The following is a 22,652-nucleotide window of genomic DNA, read 5'->3' on the forward strand; positions in this document are numbered from 1 at the left end:
GTACTGAAGCGCTTCAAATTGTTGCATAGCAGTTATCCGTACCTTTTTGGTGTGTTCACCCCCGCAGGGGCGTCTGCGTCAGCAGGCGTTTGGTGTGTTGCGCCACCACGTACCCGAGCACACGAGGGTTGGACCCTCCCGCGTGTAGCCGTGCGCGGCTTAGCCGTGTCCGGGGAAAGGGGGATCCTGGAGGTTGAGCCGATGCCGGGTGTTCGGACCTTTAAGGCCCCCCGGCGGAGGCAACACACCTCTTTGGCCTCTGCTTCACGTAGACGGCACCCCCGGACTGACCCACCCGGGGGAAATCGGCAGTCGCCTTTTCCTGTCTCTCTCTTCCTACAACCTTCGTCTTTCCCTTACTTTCCACCTTTCCTGTCTCCTTCTCTCTTCTATTTACTTCCTTCTTCTTGGTGGCAAGGGTTAACCCTGTGTGGCTATCCAACCTTGGGTACACCATATTTGGTTATAGTGGCGGCGTACGGCTGGCGTCGTGCAGACTTGTATGCAAGCTCTGCCGCGTCCCCGCGTTGGGCTCCGTGGTGGGCGGTCGGCGCTGTTGCCGAATTTTTATATATCTTCATGGAAACTGGTTTCCCCAAACTTCCTGATCGCCCTCAGAAGCGAGGGCGCACCGAAGATGTCTTTAAGTTTTTTGGCAATCGTACACAGAACTTTCCCCGCTTTCATGTCATCCACTCCGATAAGCCTGAGAAGACTGTAAGAATGATCTCACCTTTCATTGTCTCGAAATCTCTGACAGAAGTTTTTGGTCCCGGATACAAAGCATCGAAAATGGCTAGCGGTGATCTTCTCCTAGAGCTCCGCGATCAGAAACAATTTGAAAAACTGTCCAAACTTGTATCTTTTGGGGGTGTTCCAGTCACAGTGACCCCACACCGTACCATGAATACTACCCGTGGCGTTGTATCGGATGCTGATCTGCTTGAATTGTCTGAAGCTGAACTTCTAGATGGTTGGAATGATCAGAACGTGATCAATGTTAAGAGAATTAAAATAAGACGTGACGGAAAAGAAATCAATACCATGCACCTAATACTTACATTTGGCTCAAGCAACCTACCAGACACTATCGAGACAGGCTATGTGAAAATCCGAGTGAGACCGTACATTCCGAATCCCCTACGATGCTTTAAGTGCCAGCGATTCGGCCACAGCTCACAGAACTGCCGAGGCCGCCAGACATGTGCAAAATGTAGTTCCCGTGACCATGCCTCTGAAACGTGCGAAAACGCTCCACACTGCGTGAACTGTGATGGCGAGCATGCCGCATACTCGCGGTCATGCCCGTCTTGGAAAAAAGAAAAAGAAATAGTCACTATCAAAGTAAAAGAAAACATATCATTCAAAGAGGCACGCAGGCGGGTTGCATACCTTCCTAAGGCCAGCTTTGCCGAAGTGGCGCGTCAGGGGGCAGCGTCACAACGGCCTCCGGCGGCTGTCCGACCCACAAGCAGTGAGTCGGCAGTCACGCCATCTGCCCCCGCGGCGGTTGCAGCTAGCGCTGCTCCGTCAACCGAGGAGAAGGGACCATCCACCCCGAAGGTGGGTGCAGCCGAGGCTGCCCCAGCCTCCGAGGCCCCTTCCAGCGCTGGCAACGGCCAGCGCAGCCAAATCCCTCTGGGAGCCCCATCGACCTCCGGGCTGGTGGGCGCAGGGGTCTTGCCCTCCAAGGCGGGACTCCCTCTGAAAACTTCCCGCTCTCAAGAGCACGTGTCCGGCGCCTCACAAGAGGCAATGGACACCACACCTATCCTCAAGGCGCACCAGGCGCCTAAGGAGCGTCGAGAATCACTCGAACGCTTCAAAAAGAACAAAACACCAATTACAGGGCCTCGAAAGGGCTCTGTAATCTAAGGTATCTTTCCGTTTCCGTACACACAGCACTAATTTACATTAAATATGGATACACAAATCATACAATGGAACGTCAGAGGTCTCCTTAGAAACCTTGATGATGTACAAGAACTGATCCACCAACACAATCCAAAAGTGCTGTGTTTACAGGAAACACATTTAAAATCTAAACACACAAATTTTCTCCGACAGTACATAACTTTTCGCAAAGATCGCGATGATGCTGTCGCATCATCGGGCGGTGTCGCCATTGTTATCCATAAGAGCATTGCGTGTCAACTTTTACAGCTACGAACGCCTCTCGAAGCAGTGGCGGTTCGAGCTGTTCTCCTAAACAAACTCATCACCATTAGCTCTCTTTATATACCCCCACATTACAAATTAACGAAACATGAATTCCAATCCTTTATAGATCAATTGCCAGAACCTTATGTTGTTCTTGGCGATTTCAATGCGCACAACTCCCTATGGGGCGACTCTCGTATCGATGCGCGAGGTCGTCTCGTTGAACAGCTCCTTTTGTCTTCCGGTGCGTGTCTGCTTAATAAGAAGGCACCCACATATTACTGTCTTGCCAACAAAACCTTTTCTTCAATTGATCTCAGCATAGTTTCTCCTTCTATTTTTCCTGAACTCGCATGGGAAGTTATAAACAATCCTTACGGAAGCGACCACTTCCCCATACTATTAAGAACACCTAAAGAAAACGAATATCCACCACAGGCTCCCAAGTGGAAGATTGATACAGCTGACTGGGAGAAATTCCGAACTCTCAGTAATATTTCATGGGATGAGATGTCCTCGTTAGGAATTGATGCTGCCGTGGAATACTTTACAGCCTTTTTAATAGATGCCGCAACTAAATGTATATTACAAGGAAATGGCTGGGCATGCAAACGGCGTGTCCCGTGGTGGAACGAGGACTGTAGGATCGCTCGTAAGAAACAGAACAAAGCGTGGGGATTGCTACGCGCCTCTCCCACTGCGGAGAATCTGTTTAACTTTAAGAAAGTGAAATCGCAAGGCAGGCGAACACGCCGACAGGCTAGAAGGGAGAGTTGGCAGACGTTTTTATCCGGTATCAACTCGTATACAGATGAGGCCAAAGTCTGGAACCGGTTTAATAGGATAAAAGGGCGCCAAACATATTCACTTCCTTTGGTAAACACACAAGGTGAAACAATAAAAGATCAGGCAGATTCACTTGGGGAACACTTCGAGAGCGTGTCGAGTTCAAACCATTATTCGCAATCATTTTTGAAATACAAACAAATAGAAGAATGTAAGCCCATAATACGAAAATCCAGGCAGAATGAACCTTATAACCGGCCTTTCAATATTGCTGAGTTGAGAGCTGCCTTGACCACATGCAGGGGCTCTGCGCCGGGACCTGATAGGGTCATGTACGAAATGATCAGAAACTTACACGCTGACACCAAACTTACACTACTCACGCTTTTCAACGCTATTTGGGCTGCGGGAAACCTCCCATCCACATGGAAAGAAGCGATTGTGGTCCCTGTTCTTAAACAGGGCAAGGACCCTTCCTTGGCGGCAAGTTACCGTCCGATAGCTCTTACAAATTGTCTTTGTAAGCTTTTTGAAAAAATGGTTAACCGCAGACTTGTACATTACCTTGAACTCAACAATATCCTCGATCCCTTTCAGTGTGGCTTCAGAGAAGGGCGGTCCACAACCGATCACCTTGTGCGCATTGAGGGAAACATTCGCGACGCCTTTCTACATAAACAATATTTCCTATCCGTATTCCTCGATATGGAGAAGGCGTACGACACTACGTGGCGCTATGGAATATTGAGAGACTTGTGGGGAATTGGCATCCGTGGCAATATGCTCGTCTTAATAGAAAGCTATTTGTCCAACCGTACATTTCGCGTGAAAGTCGGCAATGTATTGTCGCGACCTTTTATACAGGAAACTGGTGTACCTCAAGGAGGTGTACTTAGCTGCACGCTCTTCATCATGAAAATGAACACCCTTCGTGCCTCGTTACCGCCAGCCATTTTTTATTCTGTTTACGTAGACGACATACAGATAGGATTCAAATCCTGCAACCTTACAGTATGTGAGAGGCAAGTTCAACAGGGCTTGAACAAAGTGTCCAAATGGGCAGAAGAAAACGGATTTAAAGTCAACCCCAACAAAAGTTCTTGTGTGCTTTTCACAAGAAAGAGAGGACTCATTGCAGAACCCAGTATCGAAATGTATGGTCAGCGAATTCCTGTGAACAAAGAACACAAGTTCTTAGGCATCATACTTGATTCGAAATTAACTTTCATTCCACACATAAAGTACCTCAAGGTCAAATGCTTAAGAACAATGAACTTACTTAAAGTGTTATCCCACACAGCATGGGGCAGCGACAGGAAATGTTTAATGAATCTTTACAAGAGCCTCATCCGATCGCGGTTGGACTACGGTGCCGTGATCTATCATTCTGCAGCCCCGAGCGCGCTAAAGATGCTAGATCCGGTCCACCATCTAGGAATTCGACTGGCCACTGGAGCTTTCAGAACAAGTCCCATAGAAAGTTTATATGCAGAATCAAATGAGTGGTCACTACATCTGCAGAGAACATACATCAGCCAAACATACTTCCTGAAAGTCCACTCTAATCCTCAACACCCATGTTTTAATACCATTAACGATATGACATATGCCACGCTCTTTCATAATCGTCCTTCCGTAAGACGGCCTTTTTCGATGCGTGTGAGGGAGCTTAGTGATGAAATGCATGTCCCACTCCTCGAGCCCCGCCTAATGCAGCCAGCCAAGCTGCTACCTCCTTGGGAGTGGCAGCACATAGAATGCGATATATCTTTCATGCAAGTTACAAAACACGCTCCAGAGATTGAAATACAAATGCATTTCCGGGAACTCCAATACAAACACTCCTGCACGGAGTTCTACACAGACGCATCGAAGTCACCCGAGAGGGTGTCCTATGCAGCCGTCGGCCCATCCTTCTCGGAATCCGATGTACTGCATCCGGAAACAAGCATCTTTACGGCTGAGGCCTACGCACTGTTGTCAGCTGTAAAGTATATAAAGAAATCAAAACTCGAGAAATCAGTTATATATACGGACTCACTAAGTGTTCTGAAGGCCCTAATGTCATTTTCTAAGCACAAAAACCCAGTAATCAATGAACTCTATTCCGTCCTATGTAAAACGTATATATGTAACCAGCATGTCACCATATGCTGGGTGCCGGGTCATAGGGGCATCGAAGGCAATGCTCTGGCGGACCAGATGGCCACATCAATAGCATCGTATTCTGTAAATCCTACCGCAGCAGTCCCTGTCACAGATCTGAGGCCCTACTTGCGCAGAAAACTGCGGAACTACTGGCAACGCTCGTGGGACATGGAAACAAATAATAAACTGCACGTAATAAAGCCACAATTAGGGTTCTGGCCTTCTGCAACAAAATCACGTCGGACAGATGTCCTACTCTGCCGGCTAAGAATAGGACACACTTTTGGCACACATAACTTTTTGCTCACGGGAAACGAGCCTCCAACCTGTGGTAGATGCGGGGAAAGGCTGACCGTCCTACACGTCCTCCTAGAGTGTCGGGAAGCCGAACATGACAGAAAGAAACATTTTCCCTTAGCATACCGGCAGCATATCCCCCTCCATCCTGTTATGTTACTCGGAGCAGAACCGCTCTTTGACACTAACGCAGTCCTAGGTTTCCTGAAAGATGTTGTATTACATGTAATTAGCCCATACGTTCGCAGCGCCTCCTCTCTATAGAGGATAGCGCTGTGATAGTTTTTCCGTATAGCACATGCCTCTCGTCCCTTGCGTGTCAAGGGCTCTGGCGAGGCAGCAGTGCTCCAAGTGATTTTACCAGCTTATATATTTTCTATTTTGCATGACTCTTTTCACGATGGATTTTATTGCACATAGAACACGTCATTGTCATCGACATATTCTTATTGCAGATAGATTTTACGCACTCTAGAGCGACTATTCTTAAGGCCCCTATACAGCCACTTTACATTATCCCCATCGATGCCATAACTACATTGCAAACTCATCACCACTGTCTTGGCGCTCTTTGGCCACACTTGGCCCTTGCGCCAATAAACACCACATATCATCATCATCATTGGTGTGTTCACAAAACAGTTCGTCACCTTTTGTTTAAATTTAACGGCAATGGAAGCAAAAGGAGCCTTTATGTGCGGGGAAAATTAGGTATGTCTCTCCGAATTATGAGCTTTATAAGTAATCACTGGATACTCGTAATCTTATTATTTTTTTTCCGCTATACCAGGTCCTCGTGGTGACCTCGGTGAATTAAACGAGCATCGTTTTTACTGTATTTTGGAATTATGGACATGTTTATGAATGGGTGCAGGCTAAGTCTAAAGTGACTGACATAACTACCAAAACTGAGTTAAATTAGTTATGTTAGCGCTGCAGATCGTTTCAGGGACGAGGGCGTGAAACGGTCATATTTTCTCATTCCATGCCATAGTTGGGCAATCAGCCTTCAATCTCAATGATTTTACTTTTTACTTGCACGCGTTTTGAAATTTAACATTTGTTTAAATTGTTGTTTAGGCCGTCGGTAATCTGGCGATTGGTTATGGGCTCATTGCTCTTCAGCCTGGATGCATTATTTTGAAATTCCTAGCTCAGAATTATATCCGATAACAAAACAGCAATTGGTGTCGCTGTATGCCTTAAGACCGGCTTCCCAGAGAAATGCTTTTTACAAGCGTTCAAAATTCACTGCGATGGTCTGGAAAAACCTCAAAGTACCCCTCCGAGATCAAATCTTGCATAATACGAATAGTGGCTGATGTATTTCCGAAGGTTAGTATATGAAGGATTATTGCGACCTCTGAAATAATTGAAGCACTCAGTAGTGTTTACGGCCATTATACCTAATATTTACAAGCATCCTACAAGAACTATACGTGACACGAACTTCACTACAGGTAAGAAATGAGGACGTGAAAGTGGTAATAGTTGGTAAAATGATAACGTTTGTTGCTAAATATGCACTTGGTAATTAGTTACTAAATACTTGTGTTCTTCCTATGTTCAGTCGTTATGCAAAGCATACGGGGCGCTTGCTCCGCGTCCCCGGGTGAGCTGCTGGGGCAGAGACTTCGCATTCTGTTCAAATACGGACGTCAAATTGTTTATGTTCGCACAAAGTTTGCGGTGTTCACATAACCCAATTACGAGAGCACAAAAACGTTGTACGCATGCTTTGTACGCTTCATGAGAGCAGAATATATAAGCCGCAGAGTTCCCACGATATGGAGTACATGTCATCTGCCAGGTGCTGCAACGCTTTAGAATGTGTGGCTTATTAGAGGCAAGTAAAATAGCTATTGCAACTGCTCTAAATATTCACGTCAAATAGTGTTGTGATTGTACAGGGTCGCACGACTCTCCCTTTCTTTGTTCTTTAACAAATGCGGTAATATATTAAGGCAATCATGCTACAAGGTTTTGTTAACATAAACATTTACTCGTTACTAGATAAACACCAAAACTATGAAAGGTACTTACGACGTGAGTTCGGACGCGCGAGCGATACTTCCATGGTGTTGTATGTGTTTCCTGCCGTAGGCTTTTTGATAACTTTTCCAAGGAGGTCCTTGCTTTGTAAGCTATGTCATATAAGAAAATATACCAGATTATGGAAATGTCCTTAAAAAGCATGGATTCCGTACCTGAAATGTGCCTTATGAATGAGCCTCGTAAAGGAAGTAAAAGTCTCATTTGTCTCTTGAACGACGTCGAGCATGCATGGGTATTGCGATCCGCTTAATCCTAATATCCAAATGTGCTCGCCAGCTGCATAGAACTGAAAGAAAAAGCAGCATGTTTTTCAACGTGGTAGGCTTCTTCAACTTCTAGTGGAGGAGGTCAACTGAGCGGACTCATGCCAGTAAGTGGGAAATTTCTCGGTCGAGTGAACATGAATACTATTATAGCACGATGGATGAAAATTTCATCTGTGGCTTGACCTCAAAATAATGCTATATGTATTGCTACTCTCGCACAACACCATAGGGCAGGCCTTAAAAAATCTCCGGTAGCTCAACCTCGCTCGGTTATCTCTGATTCCGGTTCGATCCCCTCATATAGCAGCGCTTGACTGGAGGTCGCGGGCTCTGTTTCACAATCGTCACGGCGAACAATGTTTAAAATATCTACAGGTACATTAGGAACACCAACTTTCCAATTCTATATATTTAAAAATTAAATAATGGGGTTTTACGTGCCAAAACCACTTTCTGATTTTGAGACTTTCTGATTATGATTATGAGGACTGCGGAAATTTCGACCACCTGGGGATCTTTACCATGCACCTAAATCTAAGTGCACGGATGTTTCCGCATTTCGCCTCCATCGAAATGCGGCCCCCATGGCCGGGATTCAATCCCGCTACTTCGTGCTCAGCAGCCCAACACCTAGCCACTGAGCAACCACAGCGGGTAAATTATCTATATTGTGTACAGCCACCTGGGATAAGCCTACGTCGTACAAGTAAACAGTTGTGCAACCTCTCAAATATTCCACGCTCAACTGAGCTCTCTGGTGTTGTGAGAACTTATTGGTGGACTATTCAATTGTTCTCACGGTTTCACTTACTGTACAAGTTGGACTTCTAAACCTATAATTACCGAACGGTTCCCCCGGAAGAAATACTAGATGAGTCGTTCACCTTTATATTTAGCCATAGGTAGTACATTTCGACAAAAAAACCTATAAACCTGCGTTCTATATATATATATATATATATATATATATATATATATATATATATATATATATATATATATATATATATATATATATATATATATATAAAGAGAGAGAGAGAGAAAGAAATTTCGTCCATATCTCTACGGTCGACATTTCACGGTTGTGACCGACCACCATGCCCTATGTTTGTTGTCGACAATCAAAAACTTGTCTAGGCGCCTTGGTCGCTGGATACTCCCATTACAAGCATATGATTTCGATGTCGTATACAAGTCCGGAAGGAAGCACCAAGATGCCGATGCTCTCTCACGATGCCCATTACCACCATCATCGGAGCACATCACACCACCTTGTCAAATTGGCCGCACGGAGGACGCCTCTTCTATTACACCGATTTCTTACTTGACTCCATCAAACCGCCCTTCAGTGCTTTCCACTCAACAACGCGCCAATTCTTATTGCCATGGTCTCATCAATCGCCTTAGCGGTGTTTCATCGCCACCCACTGCCAGGTTACGGAAACAGCTCAAACTGTTCAAGTTCGAAGACGACGTGCTCTACCGGTACATTTTTCACCCGGAAGGCCATCGATGTGTTCCGTTCTACCGCGTTCTCTTCGCGCTCCAGTTCTGCAGGGCTCACACGATGAGCCTCCGTCAGGCCACTTGGGTTACCACAAAGCACATGAGCGCATACGCAGCCGATTCGTTTGGCCAGGTCTTTCCACGAGCCTAGCTAGATATATTGCCACGTGCACGCTTTGCCAACACCGTAACCTACTACTGCTCCAGTCGGGACGCTACAACCACTTCCTTGTCCAGCAGAACCCTTCTCTGCATCGGCATTGACCTTTTCGGGCCACTTCCACCTACTCCAGACGGCAATAGATGGATCGTCACTGCGGTTGACCACTTGACCCGGTACGCTGAAACAGCCTCAATAGGTTCAGGAGCTGCCTCAGAAGTGCCGTCCTTCTTCTTTCAGGCTATCTACTTACTTCACGGGGCACCTCACGTCCTTTTGAGCGACCGAGGCAAGGCATTTCTTTCAAGCACTCTTAATCAAGTTCTGCAAGCGTCGAACACCGTGCACAAGCCAACGTCTAGCTACCACCCTCAAACCAATGGCCTAACAGGGTGATTTCATCGCACGTTGTGCGACATGCTATCCATGTATATTCAGCCTGACCATCGTAACTGGGATGCGATTCTCCCATTTGTGACATTTGCATACAACATGTCTGTTCAACGGACCACCGGATACTCTCCGTTTTTCTTAGTATACGGCCGCCACCCAACCTCATCACTCGACGATTCTTTCTTCTCTCACCCGTCAACGCTTCACCATTAATTTTCGAAGTTTGTTTCTCGTCTTGCCCAATGTCGTCGTCGCGCCCGTATAAACACAGAAGTCAGCCAGGATGATCGTAAACGTCGGTACGATGCCTCTCACCACGTCGTTTTCTACCGCCCTGGTGACGATGTGCTCATATGGACACCTGCACGAACGCCCGGTTTATGTGAGAAGCTTGTGTCTCGATATATTGGCCCCTACAAAGTCATAGAGCAGACCTCGCCGGTGAACTATCGCGTTACACCTGTTGATGCTTCAACTGACCGACGCTGTTGCGGAACAGATATCGTGCACGTTTCCCGCCTGAAGCCTTTTCATCTCCGTTCCACTGTCTAATGTGCGGCCAGGCTGGCGGCTTCCGTCCACGGGGGAAATTAGTGTAAGCATTTATGCGGACTTCATCTTCATCTGTTCAAAGTCATCATCGATCATCGGCTCGTGTTCGTTTTGGCATCGGCGAAATTTTTCCTTCTTGGAATAAAGCGTCGTCTCGACCGTGGTATTTCTATATATATAAACTGTTTATATAGAGGGTGTCCCAACTAAGTTTAGCCAGAGTTTGAGATATGCGACTGCCATGTAGCTGGTCCGAACCAAGGTAATGTCTGCCATCGCTTGGAGATACTCAAATTAGTTTGCTCTCATTCCGGCTAATTAGGTAATTAGTCTTACTTAATGAAGAGAGAGGGAAAGATAAAAGGAAGGCAGGAATTTTAGCCAGTCAAGAGTCCGGTTGGCTACCCTGCGTTGGGGGAAGGGAGTAGGGGAATAGAAAGAAGAGAGAGAAAGTGAGAGATGGGGGTAGAGAGACGTAGTCAAAGGCGCTCGCACAAGCCAGACGTTCTCCGAAAGCACAAGAGTGCCTTTCGTGCCTTCTGAGCCGACGATCAGGGGGGACATTGTTCTAGTATTGCCTGTTCACTCAGCAGACGACCATCTAGTTTCCGGAATGCGTTGGTCACAGATTGTCTTTGTGCTTGAAACTGAGAACAGTGGCAGAATAGGTGGTCAATGCTCTCCTCGTAGACACAGACATACCATGCATGGCTGTCAACCATTCCAATAAGTGCTGAATAAGCTTTCGTGAAAGCAACTCCCAACCGCAACCGACACAGAAGAGACGCTTCACGTCGGTGCAGTTCGGCCGGAGGTCTGAGTTGCAGTGAAGGGTTGTACAGTCTGTGCAGTCGGATGCACCTTGTATGCGTGGTGATACACTCAGCAAACGAGAGTGCGCGTGCTAGAATGCAAACCACTCTCACAGCATATGTACTTGAGAGAGGAATTGGGACGCAGCGGTCTTCTTGATTCGACGGCTGAGCTGCCTTGTCTGCGTCATCATTTCCTATGATACCGCAATGGCCTAGTATTCATTGAAAAGTGATATCATGGCCTTTTTCTCAGAAGTGCTCAATGAGTTCTACGATTTAGCACGGCAGTTGATCGTGGGTTTCACCTCGGAGAAATGACTGTGGACATTCTTAGGCCGGCCTTGAACTGCAAAAGGCTGTTCATTTTTCAGGAGTTTCTATGTTGGTCACATCGAATGCTCTCGCGGCTCTGCAGCTGTAGACATACTGATATGGGAAGTCTGGAGCCGTTAGGTTATTCTTCTTTTTATAGCTACAGCGTCTACGGAACGGGTTGATGTAGTTGAGCCATCAGTATAGACGTGCCTGTATGCAGTCGCTGTATTTCTCGTACAAGAGGAGCAAACTAATTTGCTTGAGTGCTGATGACGGCTACTCCAACGTTTTCTGAAGTTTTGTTATTGTGAGGCTTACTTGAGTACGGCTCACGCACCATGGAGGAATCGAAAGTCTTCCAGCAGGTGCGTACCCTGAATTAAGAGAGGCACGGTGTGCCAAGGCAGTTGAAGTGAATGTTGTGTGGGTTCTTTCTCGATGGAGACTTGCGAAGTGGTGGCTGTGGGGGGGAGGTCTGGGCGAAGTGTATTATGTGCACATGCATTGTTTCAATGGCAATTTGCGTCATGATAGTGTAACCTTCATCGATTGGAATAAATTCTGCCATTGACACGCTCAGTGGTAGACCAAGGCATACCTGAGGCTTTGAGCTTAGTTACCTTGGATAGTATTCAAGTAAGTTCTGCTGGTGTTGGAGATGCCCGGTAGGCTATGCAGCAGGAATCCAATAATGAGGACCCTGTACAGTTGCACCACAGATTGTATTGACACTACCCGGGTCTTTCTTGGTAGGAACCTAAACATATGGCGAATTGCCGCCAGTCATTTTTTCACAAAATTTACATGAGTGGTCCCAGCGAAATCTGTCGCCCCCGAAATTCTGTGACTCGTGCTGTACGAGATCAGCTGTCCGTTGGCGGATTTCACTTATGGAGACGTTACTTTCATGCTAAATGTCACAACTGCCCACTTTTCGCTTTTTGTTGCTACGGAATAGTATTTCCAATGAAGAAGAGGCGAGCAGTAAGAAGACAACGACGACGATTGGAGGCTAGCGCGGGCTGTTGCCTCTTGGCGAAGTGCGGCGTATTACGTATTAAATATACTTGTATATAGATTTTCATCTGCGTCTTCTTCTGTAAGATATCTGGTGGAGGTGGACGTTCCCTGTACCTCGTCACGGAGCTTCGCAGTGGACAGTACGTCGAGCCTTCCCTCATGGCTCCCGGCGATGACAGCTCAGCCGCCTCCGACACCTGCTGCCACTTCGACGACCTACATCACTCTCCCTGCTCCTCGTGACTCTGGCGTATTCTCGGGCAAAGATGCGGAAGACATTGAGGACTGGATCAGCCTGTATGAACACGTCAGCCGCTATAACCGGTGGGACCCTACTATCATGCTCGCCAACGTAGTCTTTTACCTCGGTGGCCCACCTCGAGTTTGGTTTCGGACAAACGAAGATGAGTTACCAGTTGGGATTTGCTCGAGCAAAAGCTTCGAGACTTGTTCGACAACCCCTACGGTCACCAACTTGCCGCGCAGAAGGTGCTTTGCGGCCGTGTGCAGACGCCAACAGAGCCCTATGTCACGTACATTCAGGACTTCTTGGCTCTGTGCCGCAAAGTTGACGCACCCATGACTGAGTCAGACGAGGTATCCCACATCCTGAAAGGCATTGCCCATGACGCCTTCAACTTGCTCGTATTCAACAACATCGCGACGTTGGATGCAGTTATAAAAGACTGCCGTCGCCTGGAACTCGCTAAAAGCCGACGTATCGACATGCAGCTTGCCCGTTTGCCCAACACCCCAGCGACATCTTCCTGTGCCGACGCTCCTCGTCCCAACAACACTGGCGATATTACCAGGATCGCCCGGCGGGAGATTGAGGCTGCCTTCGACTCCAGCCCCACCAACGCATCTGCAGTCACGGTTTCCCTGATCCAGGCAGTTGTCCGCGAGGAGTTCGAAAACATGGGTCTTCACAACATCTGCTCAGCCCGTCGCCCTGGTGCTCACCCGGCTTCTTCAATTCCGCCCCGTCCCGCATCTTCTTACCCACCACGTTACCGCAACCCATCTGAATGGCGCACTGCTGTCGACAAGCCGATTTGTTTTCACTGCCGTCGAATCGCGCACACTTCTCGGCACGGTCACAGTCGCTGGACTTCCCAGACCCAGTCCGCTTATACTTACTACTCACGCCCCTCAGGTAGCCCTTCTCGTTCCTATGTCTCAGGCTCCGATAATACCGCCCCTGATTCTCCTGCACCGAACCGCCCCTATTCACATTCACCTTCGCCCCAACGATTACAATCTCGCTCTCGCCAGCACCGTCGCTCCTTTTCGCCGACTCCCTTCGGGCGCCGCTCCCAGCCGGAAACTAGATGATGCAGCGCCTCGAGGTGACGCTGCATTTCTGCCTACGCCGTCAAATCCTCAACTGACGTTGCCCACTCCTCTGAGCCTTCTTCACGTGCAAGTAAACGGTGTTTCTGTATCTGCTCTTATAGACACTGGGTCGCATTTGTCGGTAATGAGCGCTGACCTTCGTAATCACCTGAGGAAAATAGTCACGCCTGCAATGATGCCTGTTGTCCGTGTCCCCAATGGCGGAACAGCCCCCGTACTTGGTATGTGTGCCACCCGTGTCTCCTTCGCCGATCGCTCCACAATCGTGCTATTTACAGTCATCGCCCCCTGTCCCCACGACATCATCCTCGGCTTAGACTTCCTCTCCGCACATTCTGCTCTCATGGATTGTTCCGCCAGTACTCTCCGCCTTGACCTGCCCGTTCTGGATACCGCTGAAACACAACCTAGTCGCCTCAGTTTCGTTGACTACGTTCGCTTGCCACCTTCGGCACTGGCTTACATTGACTTAGTGTCATCTCCACCAGTGCGCGACGGTCACTACATCGCGGCTCCTATGCAAGACGTCCTACTTACACACGGGATCCCAGTACCTCATACCGTTTTATCTATTACGGCGAATTGTGTCTGCCTGCCAGTGGTCAATTTTGGCTTCACGACACAAGTTCTACCACGCAAGATGTCTCTGGCCAAGCGTTGCTCATTCGAGGATCACTCAATAGCATCTATTGCAGTAGACGATAATTCAGCCGATCCTCCTCTACCACCGCAGTCGGCAACTTGTACCATCGCCGACTTACAGAAGATGCTTGCGCCCGACATGCCGTCCGAGCACGCTCGTGAGCTCTACCGCGTTACGTTTTCCTACCACGATATTTTTGACTTTAACGATCGTCCTTCGGCCCAAACTACAGCTGTTAAACATCGCATTAATACCGGCGATGCCCTTCCTTTTCATCGCCGCCCGTATCGAGGGTCACTGGCTGAGCGTCAAATTATTCACGCAGAGGTCCGCAATATGCTTGCCAAGAACATTATAGAACCGTCATGTAGTCCATGAGCGTCACCTGTTGTACTGGTAAAAAAGAAGGATGGCTCATGGCGCTTTTGCGTGAAGAATCGGCACCTTAACAGGGTTACCAAAAAGGACGTGTATCCCCTACCTCGCATTGGTGACGCCCTTGACTGCCTCCACGGTGCTCGCTACTTCTCCTCTATTGACCTTCGCTCCGGCTACAAGCAAGTTGCCGTGGAGGATCTCGACCGCGAGAAGACTGCTTTTGTAACACCCGAATGTCTTTATCAATTCGTAGTGATGCCGTTCGGTCTATGTAACGCTCCTTCCACTTTCGAACGCATGATAGACTTCCTTCTTCACGGTTTTAAATGGTCCATGTGCCTGTGCTACTTGGACGACGTTACAGTATTCTTCCCAACATTCGCTACGCACCTCGAGCGCCTCTCGGCAGTCCTGGACGTTTTTCGTCAAGCCGTTCGGCAACTCAATGCATCGAAGTGCCAATTCGGCCATCGCCAGATTACCGTCCTTGGGCATCTCGTTGACGCGAACGGAGTGCAACCGGAACCAGGCAAGATCCATGCTGTTACGCCCTTCCCTGTTCCGAAGTGTGTCAAGGATGTGCGCAGCTTCATCGGCCTTTGTTCGTACTTCCACCGTTTCGTGAAAAATTTTGCGGCCATAGCACACCACTAACCGAGCTTTTGAACAAAGATGCCCCTATCCAGTGGGGCGATAACAAAGCCTCTGCATTCTTGCATCTAATCAACCTTCTCACAACGCCTCCCATTCTGGCCCATTTCGATCCTTCTGCGCCTGCGGAAGTCCGTACTGATGCCAGCGGTCACGGAATTGGCACAGTACTGGCACAACGCCAGCGCAGCAACGACCGTGCTATCGCTTACCCCAACAGGCTCCTCTGACCCTCCGAGCGCAACTATTCCATAACTGAGCGTGAGTGTCTGGCCCTAGATTTGGCGGTTGTGAAGTGCCGCCCACACTTATATGGCCGTCCCTTTTCCATTGTCACAGACCATCACGCGCTTTGCTGGTTATGCTCACTGAAAGATCGTGCAGAAAGACTTGGTCGCTGGGCCTTACGCCTCCCAAAATATTCGTATACTGTCACCTACAAATCTGGCCGGCTACACAAGGACACTGACTGTCTGTCTCGTTAGCCGGTAGACAAGCCTGACGGCGCCGACAGTAGTACCGCCAACGGAATTTTCTCTGTGTCCGCCTTCGCTAAAATCGCCGATGAGCCGTACCGAGACTTATCGCTGCGAGCACTCATCGAGCGCCTGCGCTCTAAACCTACCGACGCATCCGTGCGCCGATATGTCCTCCAGGGCGGCATTCTGTACCGAAAAAAACTTCCTCCCTGACGGATCTGATCTTCTTCTCGCGCCAAAACATCTACGACAGACTGTGCTTTTTGAGATGCATGACGAACCCACTGCAGAACATTTTGGCGTAACCCGCACGTACGACCGCTTCCGCCGCCGCTTCTATTGGCCTGGTCTCGCTCGCTCCGTCCGACGCTGTGTTGCTGCCTGGTATCCTTGCCAGCGTCGGGAAAGTCCCCAGGTGCTACCTGCCGGTCATCTCCAGCCGATCACCGTCCCTGTGGAACCTGTTCTTTCGTGTTAGATTAGACCTCCTCTGTCCCTTTCCCACGTCATCCTCTGGGAACAAATGGGTAGCCGTCGCTACTGATTACGCCACCCGATACGCTATCACGCAGGCTCTCCCTACCAGTTGCGCCACTGACGTCGCGGACTTTCCCTTGCCTGACATTATCTTACTTCATGGCGCCCCGCGACAGCTGCTTACTGGCCGTGGTCGTAACTTCCTCTCAAAAGTTATCGCCGACATTGGGCGTTCCTGCTCCACTCAACACAAGCTGACTGCCTCATACCATCCTCAAACCAATGGCCTGACAGAGCGGTTAAACCGTACTCTTACCGATATGCTGTGCAAGTACGTGTACGTTTCCAAGGGCCACCACGTCTGGGACATTGCCCTTCCTTACGTCTCATTTGCTTATAATTCTTCCCGGCAATACACCGCCAGATTTTCTCCATTGTACCTACTGTACGGTCGCGAACCGACCATGCCCCTTGACACGGCACTTCCTCCTGCTGCGAGCTTAACAAGCGAGTATGCGCGCGACGCCATCGTCCTCCCCGACCATGCACGCCAGCTTGCCCGTGCTCGACTGACTCGCAAACCACTCAGCAGCGTCAGTACAACGCCCGCCACCGTGACGTACAGCTTTCGCCTGGTGCGCTCGTGCTCCTGTGGTCGCCCTCTCGCTACGTCGGAGTTTCAGAGAAGCCCCTTTCGCGATACACAGGGCCCTACCGCGTGCTGCGCCAGGTGAAGCCTGTGACGTACGAAATTCTTCCTGTGAGCTTAACCTCGTCATTTACTCTGGCATTTAGTGATGTCGTGCACGTCAGTAGGTTCAAGGCCTACTACACTGCTGCCGATCCCGGCCTTTAGTCGCTCCGGCACGGTGCTTTTGCCGCCGGAGGTAGTGCTACGGAATAGTATTTCCAATGACAAAGAGGCGAGCAGTAAGGAGACAACTACGACGATTGGAGGCTAGCGCGGGCTGTTGCCTCTTGGCCAAGTGTGGCGTATTACGTTGTAAATATTCTTGTATATAGCTTTTCATCTGCGTCTTCTTACGTAATAATATTTGAAGTCATTCTTCCCGAAGGTACGGTGATGTTAATGTGCCTGCATTCTGAAGCCGTGCGCGAAGCTAAGGTCGTGCCACGCCTGCCATCCAAATACAAATGCGGTCGGCATAGATGGAGAGCGGCATGGTGAATGGAAGGATGTCGGCGAGTCCAATGAGTGTTAAATTGAAGAGTGTTGGGTTCAGTACTCAATTCTGAGGAACCCCACTGTTACTGCAATGTTGAGAGATTGCGTCATCCTTGGTGTGTATGAAAAATGATCTTTGTAGGTAGCTACCAATCCAGAAGTGCATATTGCCGCCAAGTTCCACTGCCTCTAACGTGCGGAAGACTGCTGCGTGCGTTATTATATGCTCCCTTAACATCCAAAACAATGCAGCAGATAATCGTTTGCAGGATTCCTGGTGCTCGACAAAGTCGATAACGTTGTCTATGGAAGAACGACTATGCATGAAACCTGCGATTGTGTCTTGATGTACTTGGTAATGTTCGCGGTATCATTCTTATTTTGCTAGAACCATTCTCTCCATTAGTTTTCTGAAGTAGCTCGCAAGCGCATTCGGTCTGTGTGATTAAATTTCTACAGGCGACTTACCAGGCCTGAGCAGTGGAATTAAGCGAACGGTCTTCCATTCCTGTGGAACCATGTCTGTCTGCCAGGAGCTGTTGAACAAGTGAAAAAGCACTTTCCAAGCCTATTTACCAAGATTACATAGGGCACGATAAGTTATACGGTCGGGTTCTGGTGATGGTGTACGCTTGCACAAGGCAACTTCAGCTTCGATGTCGTCCGTGGGGAAAGGACTGCCCATGCGATGTTCGCATGAAATATGTGAGTGGTCGAGCGTCGATGTTCGTACTCGTTTCTCCATAAATCCTCCTGCAGAAATCCTCAGTGATGTCAATCTCTGTGCATTGATGGTAAAGTGCCCAAGACTTGAAAGAATGGCGTTGCTGAGAGGTTCCACGGAGACCACGAACAGTTCTCCATATGCGAGAAAAAGATTTTCCTTGATCCAAACATTCGCCGAACGACAGCCATATTTGCGAAGCGAGTTTGTCCATGCCAAGATGAGTTTCCTTTTGTGATCACCTGGCTAACCTCAAGTCATGTACCGACTTCGTGCGCCTATATCTTCGCTCTGCACGGCGACGCCTTGTACATCATCATCATCATCAGCCTGGTTACGACCACTGCAGGGCAAAGGCCTCTCCCATACTTCTCCAACAACCCCGGTCATGTACTAATTGTGGCCATGCCGTCCCTGCAAACTTCTTAATCTCATGCGCCCACCTAACTTTCTGCCGCCCCCTGCTACGCTTCCCTTCCCTTGGGATCCAGTCCGTAACCCTTAATGACCATCGGTTATCTTCCCTCCTCATTACATGTCCTGCCCATGCCCATTTCTTTTTCTTGATTTCAACTAAGACGTCATTAACTCGCGTTTGTTCCCTCACCCAATCTGCTCTTTTCTTATCCCTTAACGTTACACCTATCATTCTTCTTTCCATAGCTCGTTGCGTCGTCCTCAATTTGAGTAGAACTCTTTTCGTAAGCCTCCAGGTTTCTGTCCCGTAGGTGAGTACTGTTAAGACACAGCTGTTATATACTTTTCTCTTTCTATACTTTCTTTATATACTTTCTTGTACGAAGCTTCTCTAATGCAATGTCGTATTAGGTGCGTTCAGATATTCTCGAAAGCGAATGCATGGGCGGCTCTTGGGCCCCCTTCATAGTGCGCTCTGGGGTAGAGGATGAGCCCTCACGACAGCCATCTTCCACAGTTGATTTCAACATGGGCCAGTCGATACATTGGGTGACGCCGGGTAACTTGGAGCCCTTCAGCCCTTCAATCACAAGATAAGAGGGGAGGTGGTGTCTTGCCGAAAATCCGAAAACAACCTGACCATTTTTGTTAAAGGAGCTTGAAACAAAGGTGAGGCCCAGGCAGCTACTGTAGACAATTCCACGCAGAAAGGTGGGATTTCCATCATTTAACAAAAACAGCTCTTTTTCGTAGGCCAGTAACACTAATATTCTGCCCCTCCAGTTTATCTGAGAGCTTTCCGAGAGATAGTGGCGGGCATTAAAGTCTCCATTCATCACGAAAGGATGCGCAGTAAACGTCGTGATTCGTCGTAACCGCTCGCAGTCCCACCCAATGTTCCTAGATTAGGTTTCCGTTTTCGAACTTCTGTGAATGCGTTGGCCCGCCATAGGTTCTCGCATCTCGGGGCGCTGCTGTCGCTCTTCGCTCGGTCATCCCGACGCAGCCGGCAGGCGAAGCACTGCCAGCGGCTGTTCAAGTGATTGGGCGATGTGTATACATGAGTGTTTTGCTGCAGTCTAGGTGTTTTTAATATGCTACCCATGTCAATATAATTGAGAAGCATCTACGCGCCTGCGAAAGTTATGAGAGGTCACGTGATACCCTTCGCCGCCTGCTACGAGTCTCGCTATGTGGGCACCACCACGTAGATTGCTCTATTCCAGTTGGTTTGATATCCATGTCGACATGGTTGGTAATTACCCATGGTCTGGCTAAAGTTACGTGATGTCACGTGATTCTTTTCCACGTAGTCTAAAGTACGCGAAGTGCATAACATTGCAAACCTTGTTCGAAGCCCGATCGTTTGATATTCATGTCAATATTGTTGATAATCACTCATGGGCTAGCGAATCATACGTGAGGTCACGTGACACCCTTTCCAACGTGATTTGACGTTAACTACGTGTACACCATAGCAAAGTTTTGATTCTCCCATTCGTGGGCTATCCATGTCGGTATGGTTGGTAAATTACCCATGATCTGGCTAAAGTTACGTGATCTCGGTGACTCTTCTTCACGTGGTCTGAAGTACGCGGAGTGTGTTCCATGGCAGACCTTGTTCGAAGCCCCATTGCTTGATATCCATGTCAGTATAGTTGGGAAACACGCATGGGCCAACAAAACATACGTGAGGTTATGGGACAGCGTCTCCCACGTGATTCGACGTTCGCTACGTGCGTATCATCGCAAAGCTCTTGCGATTCCCGTTCGTTTGACACCCATCTCACTGTGTTTATGAATCACATGTGGGCCTCCGAAAGTTACGCAAGGTCACGTGACATCCTTTACCACGTGGTCTAGCGTACCCTCCGTAGGTATCATCACAGAGCTCCTTTGAAGCCCGATGGTTTGATATCCATGTCACTATGGTTGAGAATGAAGAATATGCTGGCGGATGTTGCGTGAGATACGTGATCTTCCACGCGATCTCAGATGTGTTACGTGGTTATAATCGCAGAGATTGTAAGAGGCTCGTTCATGTGATATCCATGTGAATGGGCCTTGTAGAAAATGAACTGTTGAGAGGTCACGTGATGCTCTTTTCAGCCTGTTTTTATCAACTTTAGAAATCAACGGTTTGTTGCTGGATGCCTCTTTATTTCAATGCATGTTAGCGAAGCCATCAAATAGCTGCGTTTCACGTGACCTGCTCATGGCAGTAGTGTCGATAACAGTGCATTATTCAGATCATGTACCGAGCGGGAAAGGCATTTTTCTAGTGACATGACAACGCTCCTCAAGAAAGCTATTCAGTTATGTTTGGTCGGCGCAAAATTAAAGCATTTCTTCATAATTTTGAACATCCTAGAACAACTCCGCTAATGCATCTTTGGATTAATATATTTTGGTGCTGAGATTAAATGTGTGGCAGCTGAATTAAATTCAGAGGTGCTTGAACTAAAATAGCTTGCGCTTCAAATAATTTAAGCGGGAGAACCTAGTAGCTTCGAATATCCAGCTAACCTGTTGTTCAAACCGGATATCCTCAATATTCTTTTCTTAAAATCTGGATAACCGGAGAACAGGCTTGACGTATATTTGCAAGCACTATATATATATTTATATATATATATATATATTGCGTATACTAATCTAAACTACATCAAGTCTAGTGGGGCCTCAAAGGAATGCATTACTTCCTATTATTAGTTTCGCAAGATGCTGATAATAAAACTAACACCAAAAAAGTACGCAATTGACAACCAGTGAAATGTCAGCGATGATGTCACCCCCTCAATGTCCTTTAGTCTTATAAACGGCCATATTTTTTCGTTAGGAGGTCATGAACTTACAATCCATATTAAGTATCTGGCAAAGAAATCCACAGAAAGTACTTACCGTTGCAATATCCACGTCTCTTTTTACTGCCTTTTCTTCGCCTGGTTTTTCTTGGTGGTTTTCTTCCGCATTTATTTCAGGGGCAGCTTGTGGTGCTCCTTCCAGTGTGTCTTTCGGGTTCTCTTCAGGTTTCTCTGCCGGTTGGCATTCCTTTTTGCGCTTGCAGTTTTCGCAGTTTCCCTCTCCGCTCTGATAAGCGCTAATTAACGTGGCTGCTAACATCACGGTCATGACGATAACCGCAACGGATCTCGACGCCATCACCTACCTCCTGTGTTCACAAAGGACTTAGTCTTAGTCCTCTGGTGTACTCATTTATGAAGGATGCTGGGCTGATATTGTTGACGTCTCGGAACATGTCTTCCATCATCGAGGAGATCAGTGCTTGCTACATTTTTTTTTCTTTTCAGCTATCTATACGATTGATGACGACTGTTAAAAAGCGCGCTCTTTTCGCTTGACGCATTGGCTCACTCATGACTTTAACATACGCGTACATTTCTCCTGCACATGCGTGTTCATCACAGCGCATTTTTCATTCTGCGAGCCTCTGTCGCTCTTGTCCCGTTTTGTGGTTATTCCAACAAATGCTTGGCACCAATATTCAATAAAATTATTTACAACATGATTCATTATCGGCAAATAACCATCCTGATGGCGTCATGCATAAATAACTAACCATACTACTCGCAATTGCCTGCTAATCCACTCATTAGAATGCTCGTACACGCACATGTGCGCCGTAAACAACACTTCTACTGACCAGACGTCAAATTAGTGTGGTGGCGCAAACATGTCTCTGCTGGGCTTAGCAATCTGCTGGGCTTAGGAATTCGCGAGAAAGCGGTTGGTGGCAGATTAGTGCTGGCTCTGTAGCCCGAGAGCGTATTGGGAAATAAACCGGGCCCGTAATCATTTGAACTTCAAGTGCTGTTTGCTGCCAGATTTATCTCCGCGACGTTAT

At 48.0% G+C, this 22,652-nt stretch overlaps 1 protein-coding gene across 1 annotated transcript in view; it reads right to left on the reverse strand.

The window, feature by feature from the left end:
• The window catches only part of LOC142586980 (uncharacterized), a 35,145-nt gene extending 13,165 nt beyond the window's left edge, over positions 1–21,980 (reverse strand). Inside the window, exons 1-3 of the mRNA XM_075697849.1 lie at positions 21,689–21,980; positions 7,599–7,732; positions 7,435–7,535 (exon numbers count right to left, since the gene is read on the reverse strand). Coding sequence (XP_075553964.1) covers positions 7,435–7,535; positions 7,599–7,732; positions 21,689–21,949 — 496 coding nt within the window. The 5' untranslated portion in view covers positions 21,950–21,980. The remainder of the gene's footprint in view (positions 1–7,434; positions 7,536–7,598; positions 7,733–21,688) is intronic.
• Between the last annotated feature and the right edge of the window lie 672 nt (positions 21,981–22,652).

Source organism: Dermacentor variabilis, chromosome 7 (genome assembly GCF_050947875.1).
Source record: "Dermacentor variabilis isolate Ectoservices chromosome 7, ASM5094787v1, whole genome shotgun sequence".
Taxonomy (NCBI): Eukaryota; Metazoa; Arthropoda; class Arachnida; order Ixodida; family Ixodidae; genus Dermacentor; species Dermacentor variabilis.